Genomic DNA, 23,931 nt, shown 5'->3' with positions numbered 1-23,931 from the left:
ATTCACAGGAACCTGAGGATAGCTCAGCTTAAGATCAGGAAGCCAGGTAGTACTCTCCTCTCTGAAATAGCCTCTTCATTAAGGGGTGGCAATCAGTCCCAGTCTAAAACTCTTGACAAAAGTTGGAAAGAGGAGGTGGGACAGGAGATTCCTTTCCTTTATTTGAGAAAGGGGGAGGGGGCAGGACAACGTCTACAAATATTTTTTTTCTAATTCCCAGGGCTGGTGGAGAAGGTGGAGTCATAGGGAAGACCTCTCTGCACCTTCATCCCCTCGAAACTTCTCCATAGGTGACACTCCACTATTGTCTAGGACCTGTCATTCACAATTCAATATGGGTTGGTGGGAACGCACTGTTTTCTTCTAGGTCAGGATGCTCTGAGGGAATAAGAATTTTGGGTGTAGGGAGAAGAGCAAATTCTTCTAGCTATTTAGGAAAATAATTTGAAACTAGACCCCAAAGGTCACTAACCTGTGCATCTCCTCTAACCCAGCAATACTGCTATTAGGCCTATACCCTAAAGAGATTGAAGAAAAAGCAAAAGACCTAAAATATAAAAATATTCCTAGCAGTTTATTCTTTTGCTGCAAAGAACTGGGAATAAGGGAGTAGCAATTCATGGGAGAGTGGTTGGACAAATTATGGTACATGGATATAGCCGAATATTACTGAAACAAAAAATGATGAAAGGGATTATTTCAGAGAATCCTGGGAATACTTGTATGGAGTAATGCCGAGTGGAGGGGAGGTCAGGGCCAGAACAATGTGGATAATAGCAACGACACTGTAAATGACTTTATCTGTTTTTATTGTTTTTTAAATTAATTAACTTATTTTTAGTTTTCAACACTCACTTCCACAAAGTTTTGAGTTCCAAATGTTCTCCCCATCTCTCCCCTCCGCCCACTCCAAGACACTGTGCATTCGGAATCCCACTTCCCCTTATTTGCTCTCCCTTTCATAACATTCCTCCCTTCTCTCATCCCTTTCCCCTCTATTTTCTTGTAGGGCAAGATAGATTTCTATACCCCATGGCCTGTATGTCTTGTTTCCCAGTTGCATATAAAAGCAATTTTTAACATTCATTTTTAAAACTTTGAGTTCCAACTCTCCCTTCCTCTCTCCCAACCCATGCTCACTGAGAAGGCAAGCAATTCGATATAGGTTACACATGTGTAGTAATGACATTGTACATGAAAACAGCTTTGAAAGTCTTTAGAACTCTGGTCGATGCAATGACCAACCATGATTCCAAAGGACCAGTCCTGAAGCATGGCACCCACCTCCTGACGGAGGGATAATGGACAGACTGCTGAGGTGCAGATTGAGACATATATTTTTGGACATGAAAATGGTGTCACCCCATTTTCATTGACTGTGCTTATTTGTTACTAGGTTTTTTGTTTTGTTTTTAATTGGGGGAATGATTTGGGGTGGAGAAGGGGATTGGGAATAGTGATACTGAAAAAAGAAGACTAAATTAAAAAAGGCCTTGGAAATGCTGTTACTGCTTTTTTAATGTGTCGAAGAAAAGTTCAGAAGGAAGTACAAACAACCATGATAGCTTTGAAAGAAATTTGGAACTTATCATATGCACTTAACAAAATCAAGCTGTAGAAACTAGAGATAATGGCTTATATACAATCTTAGTTTCTACCTTGCATATGGAAAATATCCATTTTGTTAAATTCATAATAAAACTTAGATTACAGGAAGAATAAAATGGGACTAGAGAGGTAAATGAACCACAAACTATCTACTTGTTGTGAGGTAAGTTTCATATGTCTTAAAGTACTATAGAAATGGGGAAAAAATAGAGAGAAAGAGGAAGGGAGGGAGGGAGAGAGAGAGAAAAAGAGAGAGAGACAGACAGAGAGAAAGAGAGAGAGAGACAGAGAGAGACAAAGAGTCAGAGAGACAGAGAGAGAGGACTAACTTGGAACATGGGCCCCTGTAGGGGACAGGTCTGGGTGAAGGACTTAAGGACACTGAGCTTTCGGTGGGTAGGGGAAAGGTCAAACACTGAAAAGAAGGCTGGCGGTCTCCCCAAACAAACAATTTCCTTTAGTTCAGAACTAAAGGACTAGGCTGGGTCTTCTCTCATCATACCAGGTCAGAGAATCAGACTATATTAGAAATCATTTAGTCTATCCCTCTCATTTTCAGAGGGGGAAACTGAGGCATAAAGAAGTTAAATCAGTCCCCCAAGGTCATTGAACTATTTTGAGCTGCAATCTGAACCTGGGACTTCTGACTCTCAGTCTAATTCTCTTTCCCCTTCTCCTTGCTTAATGAAGTTTCAGCACAGAGGCAGGTGGAGTGTTCAATACTGTTTTAACTCTTAAAGCCCTACGGAGTAGTTGTAGTTTTTTTAGGATCATGTGAGGTAAATATAATGTAGGTGGACCTGGCTCTGCCCTGTTAAAAACACCTCAGCACTGGTTTAAGGGGAGATTTTGATTCTCAGAAGGGAGATTATTAAGGAGGGAGATTTATTTATGGGGAAGTAAATCTCCTGAAGGGGGTTGTATCCTGTCTCCCTAGGGGCTGGGAGAAACTCCTGAAGGACTGTGGGGGAGGGGGGAAGTCCCTGAAACTTTGTAATGGGGGAGGTGATTTCTCCTTTCTTGGATCTGTGCATTGGAGTGGGGGCCCTGTAGTCAGAAGGCTTCAGGAAAATCCAGAATGGGGGAAGGGCCTGGAAGAAACCCTTCCCCCTCCCTTGAGAGCCCTAAGTTAAATCAATAGGAAATTGGGAAGCCTGTGTGTGTCTGGTCTGTCTGTCCTGGAGTCCCACATCCTCCTGTCACTCACACACACACCAAATGGGAAATACCAGACAGTGTTGGGCTGTTTCCTTCCTTTGGCTCCCTTCCCCTCCTTCCCTCCTCCAACTCTGTGCTGGAAAGGAGGAAGGGAAGGCCCCAAGTTGTCCCTGACCACTGACAGATCTCACCATCTTTCCATGACTCAACTGGGGTTTCTGTAGGGAGGCTGGAGTGGTAGCTGGATAGACTGGGAGCCACTGAGGCAGAGTAGACCCCTCCATTCTTCATCTGGGTCTAGAAAGCCAGGGATCCCCAAGATTCTTTTTCCTAGATTATGGGCCTGGGATAATAAACGCTCAGGCTGGGGCCTGGGTTTAGGACTCATCCTGTCATTTTTGAGGGATCCTAACAATCACCATCAACTCAAGAGGAACCAATTAATTTCAAGTGAGCTCTGTTTGTAGATGTCCTGATGTGTGTGTGTGTGTGCGCGCGCGCGTGAGAGAGACAGAGACAGAGACACAGAGAGACACAGAGACACAAAGAGACACAGAGAGACATAGAGACAGAGAGAAAGAAAGAGACAGAGAGATAGAGAAAGAGAGCAAGAGAAGAAAACAGACAGAGAGAGAGATAAGTGGGGATACAAATGAACAGGGAATGGGAGTGGACCTGTCCAGGGACAACATAAAACAAATAGGGTCACTGGTCTTTCCATTACAGTGGGTAGTCACAGGGAAAGAATGGGAAACCTGCAACTAAGTGGAGCCCCATGTTGTTGTACTCTCAACTCCACTGAGATGCTGGATGGTAGCCTGAGGCCTCTGCATGTGGATGTGGGGTTGGGGGATGTCAATGTAAGTAGAGCAGGAGGAGGATAGAATCTTTGAATAGCAAAGCCCAACCTGAACTCATACTTCTCAGTCCCAAATTGCCCAGAGCATGTCCAGCTTGGCCGTGACTAGTTATCAAAATTTCCCCTAGATTTCAGGAAAAGAATGATGAGGGGGAAGGGGACATCTGTCTACACCCTCTTCCCTAAGAATCAGTTTTTAAAGGAATTAGATTTGCTTCCACATGAAAGGGCTCTCTCTCTCCCTTTCCCTCCCTCCCTCCCTCTCTCTCTCTCTTTCACACACACACACACACACACACACACACACACACACACACACACACACACACACAAGTTGCCTTCACCTTGGCTAAATATCTTTCCCCTTAGAGTAGGAGTCATGGCAGCCAGGCAGCACAGTGGATAGAGTGGAATCAGGAAGACTCAACTTCCTGAATTCAAATCTGGCCCCAGATACTTCCTATCTGTGTGACCCCGGGCAAGTCACTTAACCCTGTTTGCCTCAGTTTCCTCATCTATAAATGAGCTGGAGAAGGAAATGGCAAACCACTCCAACATCTCTGCCAAGAAAAGCCCAAATGGGCTCATGAAGAGTCAGAGATGACTTGAAAAACAACTGAACAACGACAAGGGAGTCCTAAGATTCAGAGCTGGAAGGCAGCACAGAATCATGGGTGCAGACTCAGAACCAGGAGCTCTAAGATCCAGACCCTCACTTTAAAGAGGAGGAAAGAGAGGAGACAGAAGAGGTTAAGTGACTTGCCCAAGGTTACCCAGGCATTAAGTGATAGAGGTAGGATGTGAATCCCAGCCCTCTGACTCTTTCCACTGTACTTCCACTTAGTTTAATCTCAAAATTGTGAGTTGAATTCATTAATTCTCATTCATTCATTCAACTAGCATTTATTAAGCATGTACTATATACCAGTCCTTACTCTCAAGGGGCTTACATTCCATTGGGAGGAACAACTTGTCCACGTAGAAGTAAATACAACATAGATTCCAAGTAAGTACAAAAGACTTGTCGGACATCGTGACATAGAATAGTAGCCCCCAAACTTTTTGATTGTCTACCACTTTCAGCAAAAAAAATTTGAGCATGCATCCTCCATATGAATACATTTACTTATTTAAAAATTATACATGTGTAACACCATGCTAAGAATTATGTACATTATAAAACACCCAAAAATGGAAATTTAAAAGGGGGAGATAAAGGTGAAATTATATTTGATCCTTGAGTTAATAGGGAGCTCAGTCTAGTCAACATTGGAGTTTAGTAGGGGAGTGATGTGGTCAGATCTATACTTTGGGATGATCCCTTTGGTAGGTGAGTGGAGGATGGATTGGAATGGGGAAGAGGCTGGAGTCAGGGGCAGCAATAGTTCAGACAATGAGGGCCTGACCTAGGGTGATAGCTTTGGGACAGGAGAAAAGGGGACACAGGCAGAAGAGATGTCGAAGTAGAAACAGTAAGATTTAGCAGCTGATGACACCTGTGAACTTGGGTGGTTGGAAGGATAGTTGTGCCCCTGACAATAGTAGGGAAACTGGGAGGAGAGGTGGGTTTGGGGGGAAAGATAAAACAAAGGGTGGGATGTGTGATCTGCTTCAACCTCTCCATGATTGCTTATCCTGCAAAACTCACTCTGTTTCACCAAAACAAGGAGGGAAGGTAGGGTTCTTACTTAGTGGTCATTAGCCTGCCCTTTGTGGTTGTGTCATTTCAGTCATATCCCGATTCTTCATGACCCCATTTGGGGTTTTCATGGCAAGCATCCTGCAGTGGTTTATCATTTCCTTCTCTGGCTCATTTTATATACAGATGAGGAAACTGAGGCAAACAGGTCTTGCACTTGATCCGCTAGATCACCTAGCTCCCCTCTGTGGAGTACCTAATATAAGCACTAAGTCATCTGGGAGCTCAGGTTGCATATACTGGGGCAGGGTGGATTTTCCCAATGAGATCTGTGCAGTTGTTGCTGTGAGTGCTCAGGCAGTGGTTTAGGAAGGGAAGGACAGTCGTGGCTGCACCTCCAAAGATGGGGTAGGATGGGTTTAGGGTGGGTGAAGTGTTGTGGTAAAGGGCTGTAGTGTTGGATTCACAAAGGGAATGAGCCAAAGGCTCTGCACGGAGAGAAGGCACAAGACATCAAGTGTGGCATGATGGAAAGAGGGCTGGATCAGGTGTCAGAAACTTAGATAAAATCCCAGTTTTATTACTTACTGTTTATGAGTCACTCACCAAACTGCAGTTCATCATCCCTAAAATTAGTGGGCTGGAACTGATGGCTTCTAATGTCCCTTATAGTTCTAAATCTGCGCTTGCTCAAGCTGGGGGACATCGGTGTCCATCTGAGTCCCCCTGTGGAGGCTGAGAGACCACTCTCTTTATGAGGCTCAGAGAATGTTCCGAGTACCAACAGCCCAAGTTCTGACTTTTCTGCAGCTTCCTACTTTTTTCCTCCACTTTGTTTCCCCTAAGAAAAGGGGAGAGTAATGGAAAGAGCCCAGGATTTAGAGTCAGAGTTTCTGGGCTCAAATCCTGCAACTTACTACCTGCAGTAACCTGGGCAAGTTACTTTATACGTTTGGGCCTCAGTTTCCTCATCCACACGAAGGAGCAGTTGGACGAAGATGATCCAGCTCTAAATCTATGAGCCTATGATTCTGTGACAGACAAGCAGGGGGTCTGTCCAGCAGCTCTCAACTCCCCACCTGAACATCGTAAGGAAACTGGGGCCCTTATCTGCTAAGGACAAAAGCCCCCATTTTCCAGGTCACTAATTCACACACCCAAATGTCTGCAGTGCCCAGCCTCCTCTGACACCTGTGTATACGTACAACAGAGATCCCTAACCTGCCCGCGACTGGCTTTGTGTCCGGACTGTGGAGGAGCAGCATCCCCAGCTCCAGGGTCCCCCTCTCCCTTCCTTATTTGGGCCTGGGGGCTCCTTTCATCTGCTCCTCTGTCCCATCCAGGGCTTGTGCCCATCCTGGGTGAGCCGCCCACAGGTCTGCCTGCCCGCCCCAGGCCCACGGGGCTACCAGCTGTTATCAGTCAGGGACAGCTTCCGCCCCAGGAAAGCTAAATAAGGGTCGTCCCTCGCTCCGTGGCCACAGGAAAAGGGGAAACGCAGGCAGGACGTCCGCTCCAGCTGCCGACGATTCCTTTCCCATGAACCGACACTGACCTCAGCAGGCCAGGCCCCCGGGGGCTGGGCCCACCCTGGCCACGTGGCAGGGGCACCGCGGCCTCAAGCCCCCTGGTTATTGGGCAGGCTGTGAAACGGCCACCTAACGTCCACAACCAGAGCCAGAGAACTTCCCTGGGACGACCCCCACCACCTTGGTTCCCTCCCACAGTTCCTGAGGCTTGAGGTTAAGAGTATGCAGGGGAAAAGAGGCACAGACTGAGAGGATATGCACACGTGTGTGTCTGAGGGCACATATATGTGTGACATCTGTGTCACCATATGGGAGTGCCTGGAACACAGCAGGTGCATAATAAAGAGGTTATGTGATGGATAAATAAGCACACACACTACAAATCTACCAGTCTTATACACCTGTGAGGGTATTTTATATGTAAGTACATGTGTGCTCTGCCTGTCTTATAGGACTGCTATAAGCATCAGAGGAGATAATGAACGGCTGATGCGTTGTAAACTGCAAATTGCACAAACATATGAACTATAGTGTACATGTATGCATATTAGCTACATGCATATATGTTTGCGAACTGCATGTGCATGATCTAGGACCTGCATAGGTAGATGTATGTGCATTAACTACATGTACATATGCATGTATTTGATTGGCACATGTATTTATGTGAACTACATGTGTACATGTATGTCTAAGTACAGGTATGTGTATAAATGTTCTTCAAATTCAACATGTCTACAACTGAGCTTATCTTCCCTTGAAACCTGTTCTTATTTCTGTCTTTCACTTACTCAGGCTTGAAATCTTGGAGGCCACCATGACTTTTCCTTTTCCCTTGCTTACCCCGTCTAGTCAGCTGCTAAGTCTTTTCCCTTCTACCTCCCCTGAGTCATTTGTACTTGTCTCCTTCGGCCTCCTCAGACGGCCTCCACCACCTTGGTTCTGGTGCGCATCACCTCTGGCCTTACCTTCTAACTGGTCTCCCTGACTCCAGTTTCTCCTCTCTTTGATTCGTCTTTTGCATGGCTGCCAAAATAATCTTCCTAACTGACAGGTCTCCCCGTGACACTCCCTTGTTTAGTACCCTTCCATGACTCCCCACTGCTTGTGGGATAAAGTGCAGACTCCTCAGCTTCACATCTGTGGCTCCCCACAATCTTGAGCCACTTTGCCTTTTCAAGCTTATCTCCTACTATTAGCCTTTCATTCACCCTCTACTTTGGCCAAACGAGACTATTCTTAAATACTTCATGTCCCTTCTGATTTCTGTACCTTTGCTCATAATGTCCCAACCTACTGAAAAATCCCAGCTGTTCTCCAGGGGCCAGTTCAGATACAACCTCCTTCACATCTCCCCAGCCGGAACTGCTCTCTCTGACTCCTTGTGACATTTTATTTGTACCCTCTTACTCACAACACATCACATCCTGCCGTGTATTGTGGTTATTTATGTCCAAGCCCTATTCCCCTCCATGAGACTGTGAACCCCCTGAGGGCAGAGACCACATCTTATTGGTCTCTTTTTCCCTCAGTGCCCAGGACAGGGCCCCCTGTACAGCAGATGGTAGATGCTCAGGGCTTGTTGAATAAATGTAGATGGTGAGATGAGTGTTTTCAACAGACATCATCCACATCATACTTTCCCTGAATGGCACAGGTTTTCCAAAAGTGTGCTACTAACAGGAGCATTTCCCTTCCCCCAGACTTCTCCCCACTGCAAAGACCGGAAAACTGAGGCCCCAGAGGAAGTCAGTGTCTGAAAAGGGATCTAAACTCAGGAATCCCTGGCTCTCAGCCCAGGACACTTTGCTCCTCTGGATTCCACGAGGTCATTTACTGGTGTGACTCTGGGCACTCACCCCGTTGGCAGGCTGGTCTGTCCTTTCCTAGGGATAAACTCTCAAGCGGGGGTAAGGGAGCTTATGCCCTAGGAAGTGTGTGTGTGTGTGTGTGTGTGTGTGTGTGTGTGTGTGTGTGTGTGTGTGTGTGTGTTTGGTGGAGGCAGTATATGGGGAAGAGAGAGATGTAGGAAGGAGTATCTTTGAGAACTAAGAAGAAAAGACACTAGAAATAGGGGCATGACCCTTGCCCTGAGGAGAAAAACAACTCAGGTAACAATAGACTGTCCCAGAAGCAAAGGACAAACGGCCACAGGAGGGACCCAGGTCAGCCATGGAGAGCTCTCTCTCTCTCTGACATTTCTGATCAGGTTTCCCCCAGGGTCAAGAGCATAACAAGCCAGTGACAGAATGGCCATGCTAACCATAAAGAGCTTTAATTAAATGAGCATCTTACAGCAAAGCCTCACATCTAGACCCCAAATTCCTCATTTTTAGAGGCCATGTGATATTGAATTCCACATGGTAGTGAGAATGCAATCTCCCTCTTCCCATCACTCCCTGGCTCTCCTCACTGGAGAGTCAGGGCCCAGATATTGGCTGGCGGTCAGTTAAACCCCTCATAGCTCCATCCTTAGCCACTAAGGTCAATCTTAAATAGCAGAGAAAAGGGTCCTGAAAAGCAACCTAAGCACATGGATGTGCTCAAACTCAGAGCATCCAAAACTGAACTCATGAGTTTTCCTCCAAAACTCATCCCTCCTCTACTACACTTCCCTTTTTCTATCCATAGCCCCACTGTCCTCTTGGTCACCCAGGCTCACAGTCTCAGTGTCCTCTTCAGCTCCTCTCTCTCACTCACCCCACAAAGCCAAATGATTGATAAATCCTGTTTCTATGTCTACTATGTCCTTCATCTTTCATAAACATCCCTTTCCCTCTCCTGATCCAGATACTGGCCTAGTTTTAGACTCTCCTTACCTGGATTATTGCAAAAGTCTCCTACCTGGTCTCATCACATTCTAGTCAAACTTCTACTTTGCTGCTGAAGAGATTTTTCTAAAGCTCAGATCTGACCGTGTCTTTCCTCCACTCCACATACTCTCTGTAACCTCTGGGACCAGACAGAAATCCTTTGGCATTCAGAGCACTCTGTGGCCTAGCCTGAAGCCACCTTTCCATCCTATACATTTAGCCAGACTGTCTCTCACAATCAACATAACATCTCTTGTGGCTGTCCCCTTGCATTGGCTGTCCCCCCCCGCCCCCGTCTGAAATGTTCTTTGTCTTCACCTCTATGTCTGGGAACCCCTGGTTTCCTTCAAGATTCTAATGAAATGCTGCATTGTCTAAGAAGCCTTGCCTGGTTTCCCTAACTGCTCGTGCCTTTCCCTATAAGGTGCGTTGTTGTTCAGTTGTGTCTGACTCCTTGTGACCCTGTTTGGCATCTTCTTGGCAAAGATACTGGAGTGGTTTGCCATTTCCTTCTCCAGCTCATTTTACAGATGAGGAAACTGAGGCAAACAAGATGAAGTGACTTACCCAGGGTCACACATTTTGGAAAGTAATCAGGAATTATGTATGGAATTATGCCCAAAGAGTTATTAAACTGCCTTTACCCTTTGACCCAGCAATACCACTACTAAGTCTATTTCCAAAGATGATTAGGGAAAAGGGAAAAGAACCCATGTGTTCTAAAATGTTTATAGTAGCTCTCTATCTGTGGTGGCAAAGAACTGAAAATTTCAGGGATGCCCATCAATTGGGGAAATGGCTGAAAGAATTGTGGTATGTGATGGTGACAGAATACTACTGTGACGAGCTCAGTGATCTTAGAAAAACATGGAAAGACTTGCACGAAATAATGAAGAACAAAATGAACCTAAGAATATTATATACAGTAACAGCAAGATTGCTTTAAGAATGACTTTGGGCAAATAAGTCATTTTGACTATTAGAAATATCCAAATTAACTTTAAAGGATATATGAAAGAAAGACCCTATTGGTATTGGTATTCCCTATTGCCAAATAGAGGTATGTATAAAATAATCTATCTATGTTTGTGTCTAATGGTAGTATCTCTATGGAGGGGTAGGGGGAAGGGAAAAAAAATTTTCTTGATAACTTTATTATGTATTTAAAATGAATGGTAAGCTATATATAATAGGTTTGCAGTTTCATGTGCAATCATCTTTTTTGTTATATTATGTTATGGAAATGTTTGTCTTATTCCATAAATTAAAAATAAAATAAAATTTTTTAAATAGTGTTGAGGCCATATTTGAACTCAGGAAGATAAGTCTTCCTGACTCCAGGCCCAGCACTCTATCCACTGTGACACCTAGCTCCTCCTTGTATGTAGTTTGAGTGTGTTTTATACATACATCTATAAGTACACGTTATCTCCCCATTAGGATAGAAACTTCTTGAGAACAGGTCCATTTCCTTTTGTTTTTGAGTTTGCAAGGTCTGGCACACAGTTGTCACTTAATAAAGGTTTGTTAACTGATTGAAAGGGGGACCAACCTCTGGAGACCAGAGAGATCTCAGAAGATCAACTTTTTATCCAGTAAGCTGCAACATGTCTTTCATGGAAGCAGAGGAAAGAATTAGGGGAAATTTAAAAGCTCCTTCCCCACGTTGGGCATATGAAGACTTTCCATTTAAGCTTCTAGGCTCTCCTTCCCCAAGGAATGCTTAAGTTCCTTTCCAACCTCAGATGTACTTGTGGAGGATGCAGGATGGTCATTCTAGAGCCTAGTGACCCCAAGTGAGTTGTATTCTCTCTCTCTGCCTCAGTTACATCTTCTGTAAAATGAGGACTGCCTCCATATTCCCCCATCTACGGCCAAAGAGAAAAATTATTTCTACCATGTCTCCTTGAAGTCTCTCACAGAATCAAAATAGATTGCCCTCTGGACGCTGGATGTGTCATCAGGACAGAGAGATGGCAGGTCTGTCCCTAGAAATCTCTGCCCACATCCACTTTCATGTATGGAGTGGTCAGACTGATGAACAGAGAGTTTTGGTGCTGGATCTATCAAGACTGTGCCCTGAATGGTGGATGGGGAAGACCTCAGGGAACCACAGAATTCCCAAGCTGGAAAGGGCTTAGAGGGTATCAGGTTCAACCCATTCCTCAACAGGAATTCTCTTAAGCCGACCAGTAAGTGATCATTCAGTCTATGCTCGATCACTCCTCGGCCCACGCCCAGCCTAACTGAAGGAAAGGGCTTTGCTACAGAAGAGAGCAGGGGAGACAGGAAGGAATTCACCCTCAGCTCTGGGAAATTCACCAGGTGGATAAGCCACCCGCAGATAATGGGGACACAGTTGTTTCAGTCAGAGTACAAAACAAGCGTCAGATTTTCCAAAATGACTTCTCTTCTAGAAACAGACAGAAGCCAGACCTGGGTTCACTGGCCACGCATCCTGCCAGTTGCCCTGGCACATGCTGTATTGGGCTTCAGGGCCAGGTTCATTAGTGATGTTCCCTGGTTCACAGAGATCAGAGGCCCTCCCAGGCCCACCCCATGGCTCAGAGAGAGGAGAGAGCTCACAAGGGCAGCCAGGGAAAGACAGCAATCTCTGTAAAAGACTGAAAATACAGAAGCCCAGCACACATCAGATCTTAGCATGAGGACTGTAACGGAACTCAGGTGGCCCCAGTGAAAATCATAGAAATATAAAATCATAGAAAACAAGACTAAAGACAGGGAAAGAACCAGCAATTTAGGAAAGCTGCTGGCAGACCAGTACTTCTAATGCAGGTTGACATAAATTGCTATATGAAAGATGCCTAACAGATTATTAAAGGAAAATGGAGGAGCCTGGGGTGTCCCCAATCTGACTGGTGACCTCTGGGACAGAGATGGTTGCCTTTTCCATTTCTTCTTCCCTTTAGGCACCTTAGGAAGAAAGAAAGGTCATAAGTCAAGAACTACTTTCCTAAAGTAGCCTGAGTAAAACCCCACTCTGACTGTGGCCAGAATAATCACAGTTTCACAAAGTAGCAAGATGCTAATGTTGAGATGAGACAAGAAGCCAGGTAATGAGGGTCTGAACAGAGTGGGAACTAGCATGGGACAGCTGAGGCTTTGCCCCAAGTACCAACTTCAGAGGCACATGCCTTCCTACTCCTAGTACCCAGAGAGGAACGGGGTACATGATAGGCCTGCATGCTTCTTCACCAACCCCCTTCTACTGCCACCCCTCAGGATCCTATGGCACTAATACTCTTCTCCAGGGTCCCATTTGCCCACTACATGGGGTCTTCCTGCTGGGTCTGGGGATGTGCACCATATAGGATACCCAGCTTAGAGGTATAAGCAATACCCTATTCCCAATAGTCAATGCTAGTCTTATCCCTTCCCACTCCCTATCCTTCTCTGCCCTCCCTTTCCTTTGGAATCCTTCTTAATTGTTAACAAGCTCCCTTTCAGCCTTATTGTCTTCCTCTCAGATTCCTACCATTTTCTGATGATCATTGAAACCCAGCTTCCTCCTCTACCATGATTTTTGTCACCCTCTCCAAGAGGCTGGCTGCTCCTTCCCTCAACCATCTCCATGCTCTTCTACTGGCCATCCCTCACATCTAGAAGACACTCCCTCCTTACCTCCTCTTCTTAGAGTCCCTCTCTTCCCCTTAAAATGCAGCTCAACCACTATCATCTTCACGAAGCCTTTCCTGATTCCCCCAAATGCCAGTGTTCTCCTCAAGTTGCCTTGTATTTCTTTTGTCTACACAAGGTGTCCCAAAAGTCTTAGTGTAGTCTTAAGCTATTAAAGTTAAGACTTTTGGGACACTCTATATTTTGCATATATGCACTTCATATTTATGCTGCATATGTTTTATACTCATCTCTTCCACCGGGATGTAAACTCTTCAATTTGGAACTATGCTCCAAAAGTCACTAAACTATCTACTCTATCCAAGCTATATATCCCTGCTAGGTCTATACCCCAAAGAGATAAAAGAAAAGGACTGTTTATGTACAAAAACATTAATAGCAGCTCTTTTTTATGGTAGTCAAAATTGAAAACTGAGGGAATATCCTCCTATTAGAGAATGGCTAAACAAATTATGATTCAAGAATGTGCTGGCATGTTGTTATGTCATAAAAAATTATGAAATGGACAGTTTCAGAGGAAATTGGGAACAGCCCTCTGTTCTTCTGCAGAGAGAAGTGAGTATAACTAGAACGATTTATACAATGACATCGCAGAAAAAATAAATTTGAAAGACTTTAAAACTCTGATGAATGAGAAAGCATGAGTCCAGAACAGTGAAGATGGAACACACCATTCCCCTCCTGCCAGAGAGGTGATGAGCTTAAAATACAGAGAAAGAAACATGTTTTGGGCATGGCCAGAGTAGGAATTAGTTTTATTGGACTATGCATGTTTATAACGAGAATTTTATCTTTGTTGTTGTTATTCAATAGGAAAGGCAGTGGGAGGGACAGATTATAAATGCATGTAAAAATAAATATATTTATTTTAAAAATAAATATTTATTTTAAATTTTTTTAATTTTTAAAAAATGAGAGTAGGAATTGTTTGATTCCATATACTTTCATTCCTAGCACATCTTTTGCAGTTGTTCAGTTGTTTCCGTCTTTTCTGACTCTTCATGACCCCGTTTGGGGTTTTCTTGGCAGAGATACTGAAGTGATTTTGCCATTCCCTTTCCCACCTCATTTTACAGATGAGTAAACTGATGCAAATAGGATTAAGTGACTTGCCCAGGGTCACACAGTTTGTAAGTACCTGAGGCCAGATTTGAACTCAGGAAGAGAAGTCTTCTTGATTCCAGTTCGGGTACACTATAGCTGCCACATAACCTTAGTAGATGTTTAATAAATGGTTATTGATTGACTGATTGATTGATCGACTCATACTTGATGATGAACAGGGCCAGGAAGAGGAGTTGACACACTTTCAGCTCCTCACCCTCACTTTTAGACCCCACCTCTCCTGCCATTACTCAGATATTGCCTCCACTTCACACCAGTGTGTCCACAGTACCATCTGTGAACCTGCATGTTATTCACCTTCCTGCCTAATAAATTATTCTCCACTCTAATTCCTTCCCCCTTTGAATATCCTGCCCTCCCACTTCCTCAACTTCTCCAATTATGTGATTTTGGTCTTCAGTCTGCCTCAACCACTCACAGGAGCGGTCTTACCTTAGACAGCCTCCCTTCTCACCAGAAGAGTGAGGGCCCCCAGGGCCAGAATTCCTACTTCTGACTTTGGATTGGAGGGAGGTGACCTAAGAGGTACAGTGAAAGGAGCAACAGATACGGAATCACAGAACCAGAATCCAAATCCTACTGATACTCACTAGCCATGGAGACCTGGAAAAGGCATTTAGCTTCCCCAGGTCTCAGTATGCTCCTTTGTAAAATAAGGGGGTTGGACTAGATGACCTTGGGGTCCCTTCGGCTCTAAATCTGTGATCCTGTCCTGGGTGGATGGAGGACTTGGCATGGAGAATTAGGTAACTCTGGTGGAAGGGAGAAATGCCAAAAGGAAATGGAGGTGACAATTTTAGAAGAGGTGATAAATGAGGTAGCTCTTGAAGTACTAAAAAGCTGAAGGTAGTAGGAGTTCAGAAGCATTTCCCCAGGAAAGGGTGGCATTTTCAGAGAATTTCTTTGAGCAGGATTCAAGTTGGGGTCTGGATGGCTATGAGGACAATAGTCTTTTGTTTTTCTAACAAAAAACTAGACCATGGGGTTCTTTACAGGAACCAGGGACCATGTTTTCTTCGTGTTTCTGTTACTTCATGACCTCTCCCCATATTTATTTTATGCACACTTATATATGTATGTATTATATACACTATCTTCCCCTTACAGTGTGTAAGCTCCATGAGGGCAAGGCTTACTTTACTTTTGGCTTTATATCCCCTATACCCAGCAAAAAGTAAGTGCTTAATAAATGTTGTGTTTAATTAAACCCAAGATGGACCTGGAACCCCAACAGAAAGGGTCTTGTATCTTCCGGTAACCAGGAAAGTTAACCACTCCAGGAACAGGTTTCTTAGAAGGAAGGGTAAATTAGGAAGGGGAACTAAAGATGATTTAAAGATCCAAAGAATCACTTAACACAGAATTGTCAGAGGAAGGAAGCCTTGCAATCTAGAACTTGGAAAGCCGAGGTTTACTGGTAACTGTTTAACAGCTGCTCTCCAAAAAAGCCCCACATGACACACTTTTAAACTCAATCTGCATTATTAACATTTTCTCCATCACAAGTCCATGAAAGCAACCAAATAATGAATCAAACTCTAATTTGTAGCATTTGCCGATTTCTTACATATCAATGTTCACTGTGAAAACTGAACTGATTCTTGAGATTCTGTTTGAGTTGACTTGAATATGCCCCTGGTTATATAAAAGACTTTAGGATAGACACAGACTATCAGGCCTGGGAGTATGGAGCTCAATCCTCTCATTATACGGATGGGGAAACTGAGGCCCAGAGAAAGAAAGTGACTTGCTCAAGGTCACACACAGCAAGTTAGTGTCAGAGCTGGACCTAGGACCCTGTTTCCCTACACTCATTTTATACTTTTACTTGTGATCCTGAGTGCCCCTAAATCAAGGAAGAAACTGGGATTTTCAGTGACATACTTTCCAGTTCAGGACCCTACCTAGTGCCCCCTTTAGCAGCAGGCAGGTATTGTAGCTGAAGACAATGGAGGGTTGGATAGTGTTTTGTTTGGGTAAATACACTCACCTAGCCCCAACCAAGGTCCTACGAGACACTGAGACCCAGGACTCCTAATGTCAGTGCCCTGATTAGAACTGGAAACAAATACTTCCTAAGAACAGCAAATCCAGCAGCCTTAGCTAGAAACAGGCCAGCCTCACTCACTCTGACCATCGGCAGTGAGGCCCATGTGGAGGGAAGTCATCATTACAGGAGGACTGGAAAGGAATGCAAAAGCAGCCACAGTAGAGTGGGCAAGAAGAATTAATTTAGAATCAGAAGACCGGGGAATTAAAGTCTTACCCTGACACTGGCAAGTAGCATGACCTTGGGAAAGTCTTTTGCAAAATAAAGGAATTTTGTCTCTAAAATTCTTTCCAGGTTGGAAGTGTAGACACTAACTCCACTGATTCCTAAAGTAATGCCAAGTAAAAGTGCTTAGGGGAACTACTTTAAAGGGCAGGTCATTTTTACCCAGAATGCCACTCTTCAGGGCATAAAGGATTTTTCTTAAAGTGTATGAAAGTTTGTTTCCTGAAATAGGTTAAGTATTTCCCTGACAATCTTGTCTGTACTCACTACTAATTTGCTCAGCAAACCTTTTCCTCATGGATGGACAGTACAGAGGAAAATTTAATCCTCCTTTCTTCTTTTTCTCCTTAATTTTAAATGCTATTTGACAGTCCTAAGATTCCAGGCATGCCATGGTGCTCAGTTAGGCTAGGGTTTAGGGGAAACTCACATTCTAACTCTCCAACCCCTCTTCCCCAAAGCTCAGCCTACCCACAAATGGCATAGGATGACTGGAAGTTTGATGGGGTTAGCCAAGGTGGGGTTTTTCCCTTCTCCGGAGTCAGAGGCCCTGGGTTCAAATTCTTTTGGCACCCATGTGACTCTGGGTAAGACACCTCTTTGGGTCTTAGTATGCTCATCTATACAATGAGAGGGTAGAATTAGATGGCCTCTCTAATCCCTTTGAACTTTAAATCTAAGCTTCTATGATCCCTGCTCAGGCCACACTGCTCCAATGGGTAAGAACACAGTCTAGTTTTATGGGGTCTACTATTACAAAGACCTAGCACAGACATGAATGCAAAAACATCATTCTTAAGACATCTTAGTATAAGGAGATGAGAGTAACCTCAATCTGATGGGCACCAAATATCTTAGTGCAATTAGGTTTTATATATACCCATGCTGAAACTGAGAATATGAGAGGGGCCTAAGAGGGATGGCACATTGAAAACTCTAGAATAAGAAAAGGGAGAAAGATCAAGGAACAGCTGCCATATTTATTCCACTGCCCTGGGACCCATTTCCCTTGTCCCTCTATAGGGAAATGTCCTCCTATATTTCAAACTTTTTCGTGCCTCCTCCTATCAGTTTCCTCATCTGTAAAAATGAAAGGGCCGGACTAGATGATCTTTAAGGTCCATAACCCTTCTCCCCACGCACCACCACCCAGCTCTATATTGATCATCCTTTGATCTCTGATATCCAAGAGTCTGGAGAGAGACCAGAAGCTGGTTCTGTAAGACTAACTGAGAACAGGAGATCTGGGCATGGAAACCCAGTGAGGGACCCCTAGCCCTTCCCAGGCTTTTGGGCATCAAGACGTACATAACTTTGAGAATAATAATAACAGCTCACATTTTTAAAGAACTTTGCAATTCAACAAACATGTATGAAGTATCTACTTTACAGGCATCCCTTCTCCCTTCCTTTTAAAATTTTTTAACTAAACCTATGATTCCGTGGGCGTACTGGTAAATGTTTAACAACCTGCTCTCCAAAAAAAAAAGTACCCATGACACACTTTAAAGTTTAATTTACATAATTAACATTTTTTCCGTCTCTTTCTTGAGCCTAGACAATCAACAAAACAATAAATCCAACCCTGATTTGTAGCCTTGGTCAGTTTTGAGAGGTAAAAGCTCACACTGAAAATCTGATGGGGCCTTACAAGCTGGCTCCAGTATACTACCACTGTGATTTCATGGGTGTTGGGAGGAACTTCCCCTACCTTCTAAGTACCTCACAATCCCAGAGAGTTGTGGGGAGGAGTGAGGGCAGAGGGGGGTAACGAGAGGTTAATTGGCTCACAGGTGGTCACAGAACAAGTACAGTCGTCCCTTCTAACATCCTGACTTTCCCCATAGAGGTTTCAATATATTGCAGGTTGGCATAAGAAGTTATATAGGAACTTTTGGGGAGTTTTGCAGAAGCCGCAGATGACATGAGAAGGCCAGCAGACACAGAAAAAGTTTAGAAATTCAGAAATGCATAAAATATATGTATAGTATTATATCTTATCAATCCAAATTTTACAATAAAGTACTATAAACATTCCATAAAAGAAAAAAAGATTCAGACTTTGCCTCTGGTATGAATGGAGAGCCAAAACTTTTACACGAATTTTCCAGATCGTGGGGGTGCTGCTCCCCTAACCCTCGAGTTGGGGAAGGGATAATTGTAGTCAAAGGCAGTACATGAACCCTCCTTACTCTGAGGCCCACTGTTTTCATATTCTCCATTTTACTTATGTGGAAACAGATGTTCAGAGGGCTTAAGTAGTCTGCCCAGTTTCATACAGGGAGTTTAAAATTCTGTTCACTTGACTCCAAATTCAGTGCTGTTTCCACTTTGCTATGCTGTCTCTCATGAACCATGTTTGGAAAAAAAAAATATTCTGCCTCCCTCTTATTCCTGTCCTTCCTATCCTCAATTTTCTTCTCTACCCACTAAAAGCTGACATTTACCAGGAGCAATACAAAGATTCTGGGGATATAACTGATGCATAAATGAAGACAGTCTTCCAGATGTTTCTGGCTACCTCACAGACTTCTCTGACCCAGTCATGCCCATTCCTAGATTGGCTGGAATGAGGCCTCACCTTCGCCCTACATCTACTGATGAGGCTAAGGTTTCACTCTCTGGCATGCCCCCACTTTTGGGCACTACATCCGATTCTCTTGGACCTAGTTCTTCTGCTTTTAGGAAAATCTTGTTTCTTCTCCACGTATCTCAAACCTGTCTCCTTTCCACTTACGAGGCCACCACTCTGATTCAGCTGCTTCTCATCTCTTTCCTAGACTATTCAAACAGTTAGCTCAAATCTTGCACCACTCTCAAGTCATCATGCACGCAGCTGCCAAATCACGTGAAATGTGAAAATGTCACCCTCTCCTCAATAAACCCCAATGGCTCTCTATTGCCTTTAGGATCTAAAATTAAACTCCTCTTTTTGGCCTTTAAAGCCCTTTACAAGGTTCAACCAACCATATGTTGCATACTACTTCTCTTTCCCTATCCTGAAGTCATTTAATAAACATTTATTATAGGCTTACTATGTCTCTAAATATTGGGGATACAAGGGAAGGACTAGATTTCTTACTATTCCTCAAGCAGGACATTCTATCCCATCTCTGTGCATTTGCACAGGGATGCTACGTGTCTGGGATACACTTGCTCTTCATGTCTGCCTCACAGCATTCCTGGTTTTCTTCAAGATTGAATTCAAATGCCACATTTTATATAAGGCTTTCCTGGATTTTCTTGCCCCTTGACGCTAGTATCTTCTCCCTGCCTCTAATTACCTTTTATTTGTTCTGCATGTATTTATTGGTACATATTGTCCCTTTTCCCCTTAAGGGCAATACTTTCACCTTTATGTTTGTATCCCTGGCACCTGGCACTGTGCCTAGCACAATGGATGATTAAAAGATGCTTGTTAATTGATTGGTCAATAGGCAAAGCTCTCACTCTTTCAGGTTCTCCTTCTCCCTATCTTGTCCAGTTCTCTCAGGTACAGCAACCTATTTAGGGCTACCTAAATGTTTAGAATCCTGGGACTGCTTCCAGAGGAATACAGCTCATGAAAAGGCCAAGATAGAAGTATTACTCCCCAGAATGGAAGGCTAGGCTCTGGTATTGGACCCTTTCCCCTCCTTGCAAAGCAGAAAGGAAGTGGGACTTTTACACCTTCAGCCCTACCTTGAGAGGGGAAGTAATGGAGTCTTTGGATACTCAATCAGGCTACAATGCTCTCCCAACCAATTCCCAGGAATATCTATTATTGTCCATTCCCTTTCTGCTCAGCTCAGGCCCCTCCCCCAAGTTCGGACTTACATGTGTGCCCAAACACACACGCACATACACACACACACTCACACACCATACCACACTCTGGCCCACAACCACTCTTCAATCATCTTAATTTAGTGCCAGCTGGTTTTCTGGAGTACCTATATCTTTAGCCCCTCTACTACTCCAAATCCTGATCTAAATCCCACCCTCCTATGTCAGTCCATCCTTGTCCTCCTGAGTTCCTGAGGTGTGCTTTAATATTCCTACATGATAAACTTTGACGTCAGCACAAGTCTCTATCCTGAGCTTCCCTAACCCTCCTACATGTCAATCAAACCACAAGGCAATCATTTCTAGACAATATACAGTCCCTGACTACCAAGTAGCCTTTTATTTCAATGTGGAATGACAGGAAGTAAGGTTTATCCTCCCTATTTCCTTTTCCTCTTCCTATCCATGAAGTGGAGGTATCCCCAAAGCTTTATCCACAGCCCTGTTCTCTCTCATCTCTCTTCCTTGGTGATCCCATCCTTGTCCATAAGGTCAGTTATTTCCCTTATTCGATTCACTGTCCATTTCTCCCTTAAGTTCTGGTCATCCTCACCTAGATGGCTGCCACATTTTACTGGGTGGCCATGGCTAGAGTATTCATCACCCACTGGAGCTAAGCTGCTCATAAGGAATTGCACTATACTTAGAGAAGTTGGTCCTAGAATGGCAAACACAGTTTGTCCCCAAGACAGAAGCCTTCCACCCTGCCAAAGCTTACACTCTAAGGGCGTACACTTTAAGAAGTAAAGATCAATGCCATACCATTGTGAAGCAATGGACCTTATCAAGGAGGGATATGTATGTTCAGAAAAGGAGTTGACTCTGTCGTGTGGAGAGGGTGAAGGATAACAAATAGCGTTAAGTGTTGCATGGTAGCCACAAAAGACTAAAAGCCCTTTAGCATGACTGGGGCTGGGAGTGGGGCAGTAGTGACTATGGGAGGACCTAGATGAGATCTGAGGCAGCATGGCACAATGTAATGTGTGCCCGATTTGGAATCAGAGGACCTGGATTCAATTCTAGCTCTTCCTCTCACCAGCTGTGTGACCTCAGGCAAGTCAGTTTACTTATCTGATGAGTTTCTTCACCTGTAAAATTAAAGAGTCAGACTAAATGGCCTCAAAAATACCTTCCAGTTCTCAAATTAGGCTCCTCTCCTCCAATTCTAGACTGGTGAGGGTAAGGACGGATTACATAATAAATCTGTTAAAGTATCAACATTTGTTAACAGTGATGATTCTTATACATTATAACCCACTCCAACTCTAAGCATTTTTTTGTATCAATGATTATTTAGGTACATCTCTCCAGTTCTGTACTTGTAGACAGTTTCAACTCAAACCTAAGATTTGACATTAATCCCTATTAAATTCCATTTTACTAGATTGGGCCCTTTATTCTGACCTGTAAAGATCTTCTTGGATCCTGATTCTGTCACCTAATGTGTTTATCTCTCCCAATTTCATGTCATCTGCAAAGCGTTGCCTTGAACAATCTGCAATGCTTTCCTCATCTCTAAATTTATGAGACTGTACTACACTATGTGCCTTTGCTGTCATTCAAATCGTTTATAACAATGGTGAACAGAACACAGTCAGAGGCAGGACCTGGTAGCACTACACACTGACACTGATCATTACCAATTGAATCTAATCTTCCAAATCCAATCTCTCCATCTGGTCTACAAGGATACCACAAAAGATTTGTTAAATGTTTTGCCAATACTCTGCCTATGGCATCTCCTGATCTATCTATTTAGAAAGCATGCTAAAAAAAGGAAATGAACGACAAATCAGTGGCCAAAGTCTGTTGATACTACTCCAGTAATATCTCTCAAATTCCTCTCTTTCTTTCCCCTTCCATGTCCTTCTTCTTCCCTTTTTGGATTCTCACTATCTCTCACCGATTTATAAAAGCCTTCTAAGTTGTCTCTTACCTTTAATTTTCATGGTCTATATGCTAACTATAATCTTCTCGATGTACACATTTGACCACCCCACTCTCCTCAAAAATCTTCAATAACTCCTTATTGTCCATAGGGTAAGTCCAAGCTCCGTAGCCTGGCATTTAATTGGATTTCAGGTTCCTCACCTGTACAATGAGGATGCTGGACCCGACAGTCTCTAAAAGGCCTTTCCATTCTTACATTCCCAATCTATCTTTCCAGCCTCAACATAGGATCCCTGAACTTGAGTTCTGGTCTTGCTGAAGCATCCCCCAAAATGTCTCCCACACTGTCACCCTTAACAACTGCCCTTCCTAAATATACTCTCTGCCTATCCAAGTTATATTCAGTCATTCAGGTCTAGCTGAAGAAATACGGACTTGGTGAGCCTTCTCTGGTTATTATAGCAAACAGAGGTCTTCTCTCCTCTGAGCTCCCACTGCCTCGTCTGTCTGCACCCACACTCTTCCGTCTGGCATAGAAGCCTGATCCCAAACAGCATCCTCATTGCGCTGCTCCTGCCCCAGAGCCTTCGCGGTTCAGGTGCCATAGAGACACCTCTGCCACAGAAAGATCTTAAGAGAAAACGGAGCCCCGACGGAGACGGACGCGTGGGCAGTCCCGTCCCTGCCAGTCAGGGGGCACAAATGGTGGGCAGTGGCGGCTTCCCTCCAAGGGCGCCCTCTGGCGGACAACTGGGCATGGGCTTTCGGCCCACGACGGGATACGCGGGGCCAGGGCTGGGGTAACTCTCCCAGAAGCCATTCGGGGTAGGAGGTTGGCAGGGATGGGGCACGCGGGGAGGGCCTGAACGCACGGGTCTGGGCCAGGCTCGAGGTGGCAGCAGTAGTGCAGAGGAGATACCCCCGGGCACTGTGCCTGGCACAAGCATGGAGTGGGAAGTGGGGGGTGAGCAGAGATGGCCGAAAGGTCCGGGCCAGGAGACTAGATGAGCGAGAAGGCAGTCAGATCCATGACAAACTGGGAGTAGAACTGAGCAGCCCGTCCCGTCCTGTCCCATCTCGTCCCATCCAGTCCCGTCCCGTCCCGTCCCGTTCCGTCCCGCTTCGTTTATTCCCAACTGCACTGTATCCCTGTCCCGTGGCGACTCCTCACCTGCCTCCCACAGGACACCGAAAATCAGCCACAGGCTCCGGCTTCGGACGCCCCCTCTCTTCATTTCCAGCAGCCGTCCGCTCGGCAAGGCTGGGTGTGCGGCGGCGCCGCTGGCTGCGCTGCACTGGGCTGCGCTGCACTGCACTGCTATCCCTGCCCGTCCAGTCCTCTCCTCTCCTCTACGTGCCTGTGCCCGCCGCGGGGCGGGGCCGAGGGCGGGTCCGGGTCCCCGCACAGGGGGGCGGGGTGGGGAACTCCCGCCAGGAGGGGCAAAGGGCGGAGGGAGTTTGGCTCCTAGACCTGACCAGGCCGGGACTGCCCCTGGGTTGTCAGCCTGGCCCAAGTTGCGGGGACACAGGTAGAGTGCTAGGGCGAGAAGCCC

General features: G+C 44.8%; 1 protein-coding gene across 3 annotated transcripts in view; it reads right to left on the bottom strand.

The window, feature by feature from the left end:
• FLT4 (fms related receptor tyrosine kinase 4) overlaps positions 1-23,731 on the bottom strand; it is a 103,844-nt gene extending 80,113 nt beyond the window's left edge. For 2 of the 3 annotated variants that reach the window (XM_072631231.1, XM_072631232.1), the window contains exon 1: positions 23,550-23,711. In XM_072631231.1, coding sequence (XP_072487332.1) covers positions 23,550-23,613 — 64 coding nt within the window. In that variant the 5' untranslated portion in view covers positions 23,614-23,711. Of the gene's footprint in view, positions 1-23,549 lie in introns of all 3 variants that reach the window. The other variant, XM_072631233.1, reaches the window with a different exon arrangement.
• Positions 23,732-23,931: the final 200 nt, after the last annotated feature.

This window comes from Notamacropus eugenii, chromosome 1 (genome assembly GCF_028372415.1).
Source record: "Notamacropus eugenii isolate mMacEug1 chromosome 1, mMacEug1.pri_v2, whole genome shotgun sequence".
Lineage (NCBI taxonomy): Eukaryota > Metazoa > Chordata > Mammalia > Diprotodontia > Macropodidae > Notamacropus > Notamacropus eugenii.
This window is presented reverse-complemented; position numbering and strand designations above follow the sequence as displayed.